The sequence below is a fragment of the Musa acuminata genome, chromosome BXJ2-1 (genome assembly GCF_036884655.1).
Source record: "Musa acuminata AAA Group cultivar baxijiao chromosome BXJ2-1, Cavendish_Baxijiao_AAA, whole genome shotgun sequence".
NCBI lineage: Eukaryota > Viridiplantae > Streptophyta > Magnoliopsida > Zingiberales > Musaceae > Musa > Musa acuminata.
The window spans coordinates 21,406,457-21,419,089 of NC_088338.1; the positions used below are offsets into that span (position 1 = coordinate 21,406,457).

Below are 12,633 nucleotides of genomic sequence, written 5' to 3' on the forward strand. Positions count from 1 at the left end.
AACTATCATGGTCTTCATGACAATAATTTTCAAGAAAAGTTACTCTTTGAAAGTCTAGTTCTACTTTTTCGGTTGTCTATCATGTCCTACCGAATCTTTAAGAAAATATGTACATGCCAAATTCTCATGAAGAATTTGTTCACTTTTGTTTGTATTTTGCAATATGGAAAATTTGTTCCACGTCCAACCCAATAGGTATTATGTTTAATCATATATACCCTAACATGTATCAAGAAGCAAATATACACAAATCTAAATCTTTAAGGTTACACGTAAAATCTAGAGGGACAAATATGGTATTATAAAGGTTTGGCAAGTATATATACAAAAATTTGAAGATAAGCAAGCAAAATACAAAGTAACAAGGCTTCTTATGAATCAACAAACACAGTAGAAAGACATACCCTAGGTGTTAACAATGGTTCTGCTGTCGTTGATGACGAGAACAATAACTACTCCAGGGGTCTGAATAAGGGTGCATCTGCACCGTAAAAGATGCAAAGCATTTATTAAATACGCATATTAACGAATAACATCAATACATATGAAAGGTGACTATCGTGATAAACACGTATCACAAATGCTATGTGATATACAAGACATACAAGAATAAATATGTGTACACATATCACAAATCCTATTGTGATATACAAAAACTAATAAATATGTATATTAATGCATATCGTGAATATTTCTACAAAAAGTTCATTCTGATTATCCTCATAACATTGATGTGAAAAAGCATATGAAAAGTTGCTAAGTAACCTACTATATAACATTTTTAATTCAAAAGGAAAAAAGATTGACTTGATCTATCCCTAGAAGGTCAGGGTCGAGTATGAGCCACTATTAGAAAACAGGGTATGACTTATGCAATAACATGGGGCTGGCTATAACGCTTTCTTTTTCTCAAAAACTGCTAGTCCAATATTGACTCATTCTATTCCCAGTCTCTGGTACATTAAATCTAAGTTTGTACACATGATAAACAAAGTTCACTTACAGTTCATTGATACATCGTCTTCGGTCAGAGTCAAGTATCCTGATTATCCTCATGACATTGATGTGAAAAAGCATATGAAAAGTTGCCAAGTAACCTACTAGATAACATTTTTAATTCAAAAGGAAAAAAGATTGACTTGATCCATCCCTAGAAGGTCAGGGTCGAGTATGAGCCACTATTAGAAAACAGGGTACGACTTATGCAATAACATGGGGCTGGCTATAACGCTTTCTTTTTCTCAAAAACTGCTAGTCCAATATTGACTCATTCTATTCCCAGTCTCTGGTACATTAAATCTAAATTTGTACACATGATAAACAAAGTTCACTTATAGTTCATTGATACATCTTCGGTCTTCTGGAAGAGAGTTTTCGAGTTCAAACTGAAGAGACAGCAAGTCAGACTGCAATCCTGAAATCTGCTGAACTATACCATGTGCTGATACATATGTCGGTAATGCTGATTGAGAATCTAAAAGAAAAGCATATCAGTGTAACTAAATATATTATAATCAAGGTTGTATTGAGTCATTATGAATATCAAGGATTACTCGAATGGATGCTTAGAAGATCCCGGACACTATGCAGAAATGTATCACGGTCATCAACTGCCCCTTGTTCATGTACTTCTGATGCAGCTTGAATAAGGGAGAGACAATGACCCTGCATGGCAAGCAAAAGCCAAAACACAAGTGACATACAAGAATATTTCTATTTGGTAATCTCCCTAAAGCATAAAAGTTTAAATGGGAATGAGGATAGGATTTGAACAAATAGAACACAAGCATTGGTATCAATTTGGAACTTGAACCAGCCCTCCTACATATGATGCTGAAATGATGAATAGTTGTTTGCATACCACGCGACCATTGCCTGCTGATAGATAGCCTTCCAACTCTGACTCAATCACTTCAAGCAATGAATAAGCCCCAAGTATCGTCTTTCGCTCCAGTTGACAAGTTATTTTCAAAAATTGATGTCTGGCAAGTTGATTAACTAGATGACTAATATACTGCAAAACATGAGATTCTTTAGTATGATCCACCATCATGAATTCAACAAAAGAAGAAAAGAATGTGCCAATAGAATCATATTGTTGAAAATAGAATGATGAGATCAAAACAGTGCTTGAAGTACTCCGCCGAATACAAAAAAGACGATAAGAAGTCACAACCACAATTTTCACATTTTGATACTAAATAAATGAATAAATCCATATTGTCATGTCATTATGTAGACAGGCTTCTTTTACCCATTGAAAAGGGATCAAAAGTGCACAATTTTGTTGTTCTACCCAGTAATTTTGCTGCATGACAGTCACTGCCAGATTCATTAATTTTACAAGTCATGTATAACAATACATTGTCCTCGTACTCGGTGAAGACTTCTGATAGGAGGATTTTTTGGATGGAAAGTCAATATCTCAGCTAAAAAGCTAGAGTTTTTTTATTACTTTTGCAAACAATTCGCGATGATGTTAAGTCTATAATGGTTGTCATCACCTTGTGCTTCTTTCCCTCTCACTCTCACACTCACTCATTTTCATTGTCACACTCTTTCTTCCTCTCTCTTGTAGTCCTTATTTCATAATCCTAATTGATAAAATGATATACACTGTCTATTTTTCGCTTCAAAGGAAAAGGGATAGTCCTTGTACAAGGGATAAAGTTCCAGGTTGTTTCATCATCAACACATTAAAGAGAATTGCCTAAATAATTACTTCAAACATATTTTCAGCCAAATATATTACCATCAGATATGGGGACATCTAGATGGTGGTACCAAAAAAAGTTTTCATTGGTTACTCTTCTGCACAGAACTTCTGGCATTACTCATTTGTAAATTTAATTTTCTTATAAGAAACAAGGATCACCATGTTGTTTAGAACAGGATGGCATAGGTCAAAAGTGTACACATAGAAAGGCGCTGGCACCAAAAATGATGTCCCAAAAACAACAAGAATAAAAAAAAGACTAGATATTAAATAAACAATCTGCAAAGTTAAACAAAAATTATTTGTTGCCTCATTTTAATAACAGTTCCAGCATGATGGAGAAATCAACAAACAATACTATTGTTATAACACCAAATATCAGGAAGCCCCAGCATTTACAATCAGGATTGCTTGCCATTGATACTAGCACCATAAACAGTGCACACTATATTGTTTACATGAAACCATGGAACTTTCCATTGCTCTGCAGGCAAGAAGGTGCAGTTTCAAAAAAAAAAAGAAAAATTCACATCAGAGCACACCTTTGTGTTAGTAAGGGCCAGCATCTGATCCTGCATGGAGTGCTTATTATTTGACCTAATTCTTAACAGGTAAATGCTGATTTGAGGTCTCATACAGCATACTGTGTCAGGTTTAGCCAACAGGAATTCACAGTCGTCTGAAAGGTATGGACAATTCAAGCTGTGTTCTTCAAATACAACTATAATGGGTAATCGGATAAACAGATATTACAAAGGATTTTATTAAATTAACTCAAATATTACAGGGAGACTCCATGGTTGAAGAACAAAAAAGAAGGAGTTCAATTAAAAAGTTGGCATTTAAGGGAGGAAAATTCAAGGAAAAGAATGTCTCTCATGTGAAATTTTATTCTTAGCCAAACCATAATTCCTCATGCTTAATGAACTGCATGTTAGTCCATATTCCATTAGATGCTACAGGATTTGACTCGTGTGAATTTGATTACTTGTGAAGAAGCAAGACAAAAAGTTGCATATGCCATATAGTGCACTAAAGAGTAGAAGTGTGTGGATTTTTGTCAGTTTTATTCTTCCCGTGAGTAGTTACCACCAATGCACTCTCACCCAATTCCATCACTAGCCTCTCTTCATCTTGAACACACATGTCAATTAATTCATTGATTGACCATTTGTCATTATGTGTATTATATGAAATCTTAAAAGGCTTGTATTAATGTGGAAGGGTATTCATAATATAGTGCACCAGGAAAGATTTTGACATATTAACCTCGGGTTTCTTAAGTTGAGTTGTAATATCTCGCATTTGCATTATATGCTCATGCACACCATTTATGTTGGTGAGTCCGAAGGATGAGAATATCATTATTAGGGTACTTGCTAGTGCCTTTTTTGAAGTGATGAATTGCTCATTGATAACTTGTAGCAAGTCTCGGACCTTCTCATGTTGGTCAACAGAACCATGTATGCCAACAGTTATTTTAGCCTTGATAAACATTACGTTGGGCCGATTGGATCGCTCCCATCGCTCATATAATGCGACCTCAACTAGAGTACTGGTATTAGTGACTGTAGGTGGTTTGTCCTTCCTAATGGCATAATCAATATCCATCCGCTCTAAATAGAGGAGAATCCTTTCCTTCCATATCTTATAGTTATCACCCTGAGAATGTCACATCGAATATCAAAGAAATTAACAGTTTGAGAAACGACATAAAATCAAATATGTTATGTCAAAATTTAAGGCTTAATAGATTAAATTGCATGTTTTACCAATGTTAAACATCCCAAAAGATAAATCTTATGACATAAAAATTGGCTATGGGTTAATATTTTAATTCAAATAGTCTTTATGAAAAAACTATCAAATTATATTCCAATTCATAATCCATGTGGGTAAATTATAAATTAATATAATCAAATATTCATATATAATATATAAGCATTTTACCGACTAAAAATACTGAAAATGTTATATTTTCATGATTTTCAACATGAAATATATCAAAAGGTTTAAAAACGAAACCAAAATCAAGCCATATTCATGGTATAAAAATAAAAACTCTTTCATATCAAGGTAAAGGTTAATCGCTTTGATACCAACTGTTAGAAAATTTAATACGAAAATGTGTTTCTAAACCACCATAATAGGAACACAAGAAAACTAATGCGGAAATGAAAATTGTGTACCTCTAGCCATTGTTGTCGAAAATTTCAACAATGGTTTCTCTTTGTATTTTGACACTTCTAGGCTCAGAACTCTCACATTAGATGGTGTTGGAAATCCTTTAGACTTGAGAGAGAGATAGAGCCAAAACCAAAACTCTCGTTTATATAGACGTTCTCCCATCAAGAACATTTATTGGTGCCTTCTAGTAGTCAAGAAATCTATTGGTGCCTAATGGATCCTTCCTATGTTAAACCATAAAGATAAACTTTAGGCCACTATACAACAAACTAAAAATGAAGATATTCAAAGATTGATTATAAACACAATAGAATCTTTAAGACTAGGTGTGGTCTTTGCCATTTGATTTCCCTTGTTAAGAGCGAGCTTAAGAGAATCATCAATATTGGTAGCACCATAAAGGTTTGGGATGACCCTTGGCTTTGTAATATTCCTTCGAGCAGATGGCCCACTTACTTTAATATTAATGTTGCTATGAACATTGATACCATATCTGATCTTATTATTAGAGGAAACTGAAATTTAATTATTTTGTAAGATCTTTTCCACCCTCTTTTGATTTGAAGTAATTTTTATATTCATATTCCCCAAGTCCCATATGCTGATGCATGGATCTAGACCCTTACCCCTAAAGGTCTAATCAACGCCAATGATGCATCTAGATTTATTAAAGAGGATGACTAGAATAAGAAAACTTATTAGACAAGTTGAAAGGCATTATGGTAACTTGTAGTTGCCCAAAGATCAAACCTTTCATTGGGAAACTTTTAAAACGGCCTACCTACAACCAATCAATTTGCTCAAATCTTGCACTTTTAATCTTAACTATACCTGATTTGCCACCTCTTTACTGACTTCTCCAAACATTTTCTTTTTTAGTATAATTTGCTACCTCTATTTGGTCCTTAGTTATGAAAAGACTTCTATACTCCCTCCTATCCTTCAATAGCTAGGATGAAGAGTCCTGGTTAGAGGAAGGAACAAACTTGTTGCTAATGAAATTATAATTTCAACATGACGGGCTCGGACTAGGTACTTGACTTCAGCACCCTTTCCAGAGCCAATATAAATCCTTTGATTTTGATAAGTAAGCCTAAACAAAACTCTGGATCAGTGAGAATAACCGAAATCCTGATCACAAGCACTTTAGAAAGAGTAGTGAATGTTGAAACTAGATAGCATAAGCCAAGAAAATTCGTTCTACCAAGTGACACTATCCAATCATTCCGTATCTACATAATGTAATTCTAGTTACCTGAGAAATGAACGGTCCAAAACCATTAATAAATTGCTCACTAATTTCATCAGACACCTTAATAAGCAAAGACCGGAGGTCAAGGAGTTTATAGATTATTAAATTTTGGTTGTACTATTCCATGATAATTTTAAAAAACAGAGGGAAAGACCCATGTTATAGGAATGTCATTTGGTCACTAATCCTTGTAAAAAATGATAAATAACAATCACCATGAAAGAACTCTAGGATCACAAGAAATGCAGCTTTGTATTTAATATTCTATTTAAAACCACAAAAATATATAGAAAAATATATTTTTCTTTAGAATTTCTGACTTCTTCATAATCTCGAGCTCAAAGCAACATTAACATAACCAATGAATCCGACAGTACCTAAACTTATTCAGCCAGATAGCAAGCAACCACGATTGTGAGTGTTTGAATTATAGTCACAAACATTGAAAAGTTCAACATTATATGACCCTAATAAATATAACCAATCATACAACATTTCTAATCTTCACCTGTTGTTTTGTTGTTGGCAACACTTTATGAATTTTGAAGGAGACAAATACAACAGGATGTATAAGTTACTAAATATGACATGTCATGTAAGTCTGGGTAAGTGACATCAATGAAATATTTTCTATGTAACATTAGAGGATAGAGTTTATGCCAAAAAAACCCTCAAAAAGATATATTTCTGAATTTCATCATTCAATGACCCAAAGCAATAATATACTCCTAAATTCTGGACCTCTAGAAATGCACACTTAGAGAAACCATAGGACTATTCACTATATCATGTTCAACCGAGAGAATAAGAAACATACTTTTGATCAAGATTCACAATTTTGGTTTGTACTGGCTCGGTACGGTACATATCGAGGAATACCATATCGAGAAGTACATCTAAAATAGGATACAAGTCGGTAATGATTGAAATTTCGACTGTTACTGCCTAATACAACCCTGTATCGAGCGATACGGGGCCAAAAATTTGGCACCGGCTGATAGCAGGCAGTCCGCGTGTCGAGAGGCTCTTGGACCAGTACGTACTGCCTATATCGGGCAGTACACATCGAAATTAAAAACCATGTTTTTGATAAGTGGAGCAGTATAAGCTAATTGTGCAAATTATAAGTGATTAATCAATAGAAAAAGTATTATCTTTAGTGCCTTTATATTCAACTCCAACAAGGTAGGCTTTCTTTGGACAAACCTACATTCTTAATATGATAATTCTTTAGTTTTAAAATGATGGAAAAATGAGCTAAATATCAGTTTGCAATATATTTTTGCAGAAAAGTGCAAAGTGAAAGCACACAAATCAACAAGAAAAAGAAAAAGCTAAAGGAATTGATATGTGTAAAAATATTATTGATGAATGCTCTTGTGACAAATGAATATCTAGAATGCAATTCAAGAATTAGTTAATGTCTCTTTTTTCCTTCTTACATAAATATAGCAGAGACTAACAAAAGTCACAATTCCTATAGAGTAATTGCTAATAGTTCACAAGAAATATTATAGAATGTTGAGGGGCAAACCATAAGTTAAACAAGAATGAGAAGCAAGTAAACAAATAGACTATTCAATAATAAAATTTGAGAAACCCCTAAATATATTTTCTAGTAAAGGTCTAATATAATAGTTAAAAAAAAAAGATAAATGAACATGATTCTCAAATTCCAATAAGTGAAGCATCAATGCTCTGAGCCTCTTTGTCCCTAATGAACAAAAGAAAAAATGTGCTTTGATCATAAAATAAAAGAAAGATAAGCCTCAACATATGACTAAAGCATCACAAATGGCAATTTATAAGAAAGCTTTTGCAGGTGAAATATCCATGTAGCATGAACCATGAAACAATTTGCTAACAAGCTAATCATCATGATGATTGTCGTGATGTTATAATAAGCATTTCATGACTTAAATATTTCTACTGGAATTATCATGAAAATTTAAACTTTTTACCATATGTGATATTAGGAATTGCAAACAATAATCACAACAGCTGTTGCTAACTTAATCTCATTAAATAAACTGGGAATTGGCATGAAGAAATACTGATTCAGATGTTAGTTTTATGCTTGCAAGGCGCATAATTCAAACCACAAGGTGTGGATGCTGAAACTTGTGATAAATGATAGCAACACCATAATTAAAAATACTGAAACAGTAGCCATGTCATTAGTTGGTGAGCATTTGTATGAAACTTAACGAGCTTCTCTAACAATCTCATGAAGATTGCTACTAGTCTTCTACAAGCCAACAGCTGATTCAGCAAAAGATAAATCCCAGAGACTAAAATAATCACAAATTAGAACCTTTAGACTCGACTAAGATCCTTTTATCCAAATGGACCAGAACTACACTATCACTATAATCAAGCATTTGTTAACTGTTGATATAGTAAGCTAACTTCCACAATTTAGAACTTGTCAGGCCCTATCTTGAGTCCAGCAGAAGACAATCTATTCATAGAAAGTCATGTACCTCTGTTCATATCACAGAAAAAAACCATAATAGACAATCATTTATATAGACGTTCTCCCATCAAGAATATTTATTATCACCAACTTCGTAACGTTCAAGAATTAATTCAAATTTATAACATTTAGACCATAATGAAAAATTATATTAATAATAAATAAAATATTTAATAATAATAGTTATATTTATAATGAATGAAAAATTAAAATATATAAATCATAATAAATGAAGAAATTGATGATAATGAATGATGAACTTAATGAGAATGGTTACATTCTCCCACTTGGTTCTTAATAATTTAAATTAATCTTTATCGAATAATTTTTTTAAGAAATAAATAAATGAATCATAGTGATAAGTCCTCTAAGAGCAAGTATTATCATCCATATATCATGATATTTTTAGTTTCTTGAGAATTAATCTTAGTATGATAATTTTGCTTAATGAATAAACCTTCTGTTTATTCTTAGTCCAGTATAAATATATTTTCTCAAATTAATATACACATGAATGAGAAAATATCACTATATATATATATATATATATATATATATATATATATATATATATATATATATATATATATATATATATATATATAAGTGTTTCAATATAATTATAAAGTGGAACCAAGTTTATTTTCTCTACATGATCCTTGAATTTCAGAGGTGGCATGCCTTTAGTCAAAAGATCAGCAATCATCAATTCAATGCTAATATGCTCAATGACCACTTTCTTTTCTTTTACATATTCTCTTATGACTAAATACTTAATGTCAATATATTTACTTCGACTTCGACTTTTATTATTTTTAGCCATAAAGACAATAGTTGAATTATCACAGAAAATTCTTAATAGCCTAGCAATAGAATCCATGATTTTAAGTCTAAAAATGAAACTCTTATGCCATACACCATGTGAAGCAGCCTCAAAATAGGAGACAAACTCAACTTCCATGGTAGAAGTAGTAGTCAAGGTCTGCTTGATGCTTCTCCAAGAAATAGTTTCACCAACCATCATAAAAATATATCATGATATAGATTTATGAGAATCAACACAACCGGCGTAGTCTAAATTTGAGTAACCAATCACATCCAGATTATCTGTATGTCTATAAATAAGCATGTACTCTTTGGTTCCTTGAAGATACCTCATCAAGGAACTAAAGAGCTTATCAGGGAGATCGCTGAGAGTTCGTTGGGAGCTCGCTGAGAGTTCGTCGGGAGTTCACCGAGAGCTCATTGGGAGTTCATCGAGAGTTCGTCGAGAGCTCACCGAGAGTTCGTTAGGAGCTCGCTGAGAGTTTGTCGAGAGTTCGCTAAGAGTTCATCGGGAGTTCACCAAAAGCGAGTTGAGAGTTCACTGAAAGTGCGTCGTGTTAGTTTGGCAAGTCCCACATAGTCCCACATCAGGAAAATCAAGTTTGGTATCTCCTGTTTAAACTATAAATAAGGGCCTGGGCTTTGAAGTCAGATACACCACAAGAAAACCTAATTGTTTGCTTTAGGCTTTTCTTGTTTAGTAGTTTTAGATGTTTTATGGCCTATGAACATCTTCCTCAGGCATTTGTAATTATCCCTTTTATAGTAGTGATTTGCTCCTCCTTCGTCGGTGGATGTAGGTCAATTGACCAAACCACGTAAATCTGGTGTTATTGTCTTCTTTTATTTTTCTGCTTTATTATCCTTATTAGCTTGCCAAAATTACCCTTTGGTAAATTTCATAGGGCTAGTTCTAACAAACTGGTATCAAAGCTTGGTTTCGGGATCTTTTGGCAACGATGACAATAACAAAGATCGTTGTCGAGAAATTCGATAGAAATGTCAACTTCGGCATGTGGCAACTCAAGATGGAGGTCATTCTGATTTAAGATAGAGTTGATTTGGCACTATAGGGGACTGAGAACATTCCAGATGGTACGTTAAAGGAAGATCTTGCGGGTATGGATAAGAAGGCCCGATCAATTTGATTCCTTAGTTATGAATTTGGAGAATATAGATGCAAAAATTGATGATGAGGATAAGGCTCTATTACTTTTGTGTTCTCTTCCCCAATCTTTTAAGCATTTTCGTGATACTATGATTTATGAAAAAGAAACAATTTCATATCAGGAAATTAAATCTGCACTAAAATCTAAGGAGCAGATAGATAGGGATATCATTGGGAAAAGTAGAGGGAATCAGACTTAAGAGTCTGGTTGTCAGGAGGAGAACAAATAAAAGAGAATTTGACAGTAGTAGATCTAAATCTAGATCTAAATCTAGACATAGAAATTTGGAGTGCAGATATTGTCAAAAAATAGGGCACATTAAGGTTGATTTCTTTAAATTGAAAAATAAATTAAAGCAAAAGCGAAAAATTGTTGAGAAAACTATTGAGTCCGCTGAAGCTAGTGTAGCAACTGATGAGAATATTGGAAATATTTTCTTTGCTACTGATGACAGGACGAGGTCTAAAAATGAATGGATTTTAGATTCGGGTTGTTCTTATCACATGTGTCCCAATAGAGATTTGTTTTCCACATATGAATCTTATAATGGTGGAATTGTTTTGATAGGCAATAATGCCGCGTGTGATGTTGTTGGTAGAGGCACAATCCAAATTAAAATACATGATGGTATTGTAAGGACGCTCACTAATGTTAGACATGTTCCTGATTTAAAAAAGAATCTCATCTCTTTAGGCACCCTAGAGGCCCTTGGGTGTAAATACGCAGCTGAAGGTGGAGTTATGAAAGTTTCTAGAAGTGCCCTTGTTGTTATGAAAGCTTGTAGGTCTGGTAGCTTGTATATTTTATAGGGAACTACTGTCACAGGCTCAAGTGCAGTCTCGTCATCATCATTGTCTGATTTTGATATCACTAAATTATGACATATGCATTTGGGTCATATGAGTGAAAAAGGTTTGAGCATATTGAGCAAAAGGGGTCTTCTTTGCGGACAGAGTACTGGGTCATTGGATTTTTGTGAGCATTATATTTTTGGAAAGCAGAAAAGAGTCAGCTTTAATTTTCCGACAGTTCAAAAAACAAAAGGTACTCTTGACTATATTCATTCAGACCTTTGGGGTCCAGCTCATATTCAGTCTAAGGGTGGTGCCAGGTATATGTTGACTTTTATTGATGATTATTCCAGGAAAGTTTGGGTTTATTTTCTGAAGCATAAAAATGATGTTTTTCTAACCTTTAAATAATGGAAGGCTTTGATTGAGAAGTAAACATGTAAACAGATTAAGCGGCTTCGAATAGATAATGGCATGGAATTTTGTGAAGGTGACTTTAATGAATTCTGCAAAAATGAAGGAATCGTTCGGGATCGCATTGTTAGGATGACACCTCAGCAAAATAGTGTGGCTGAACGTATGAACAGAATAATCTTGGAGAGAGCAAGGTGTATGATCTCAAATACAGGGTTGACAAAGGACTTTTGGTCAGAGGCAATTAATATGGTCTGTTACGTTGTTAACTGTACTCCTGCTGATTACTTTGATTTAAAAATTATTGGGTGTCCAGTATACATGCATGTAAATAAAGGAAAATTAGAGCCTCGAGCGAAAAAATATATTTTCCTTAGGTATGCTTCTGGGGTGAAAGGATACAAATTATGGTATTCTGATTCCAAATCCCCAAAATTTATAATCAGTAGAGATATTACTTTTAATGAATTGTCTATGTTATCTTCTAAAGAGGAATCTACTAGTTGTACAAATGATAGTGTGCAGAAGCAGGTGGAGCTTGAGATTGGTAGGTCTGATTATTTTCAGTCGAAATCTTCTACTCAAAGAATGTCAGTAGATGGTCCCGAGTCTACTAACGCAGATGATCCAGAGGAAGAGGAATATTCCATAGCCAAGGATAGACCACGGAGAGATATTCGACCACCACAAAGATATGTAAATTTGGTTGCATATGTTTTGTCTGTTGTAGAAGAAACAAGTGAAGTTGGTGAGCCTACTACCTACTCAGATGCAGTTTCTTATGATAATTCCGCTAAGTGGTT

The 12,633-nt window shown here is 33.7% G+C and overlaps 1 protein-coding gene across 1 annotated transcript in view; it reads right to left on the reverse strand.

Annotated features, from left to right (window-relative positions):
* Nucleotides 1–501: 501 nt before the first annotated feature.
* Nucleotides 502–12,633, reverse strand: part of LOC104000001 (AUGMIN subunit 3-like) — a 33,889-nt gene continuing 21,757 nt past the window's right edge. The window contains exons 6-8 of the mRNA XM_065093794.1: nt 1,862–2,014; nt 1,554–1,665; nt 502–1,474 (exon numbers count right to left, since the gene is read on the reverse strand). Of these exons, the coding sequence (XP_064949866.1) occupies nt 1,332–1,474; nt 1,554–1,665; nt 1,862–2,014 (408 nt within the window). The 3' untranslated portion in view covers nt 502–1,331. The remainder of the gene's footprint in view (nt 1,475–1,553; nt 1,666–1,861; nt 2,015–12,633) is intronic.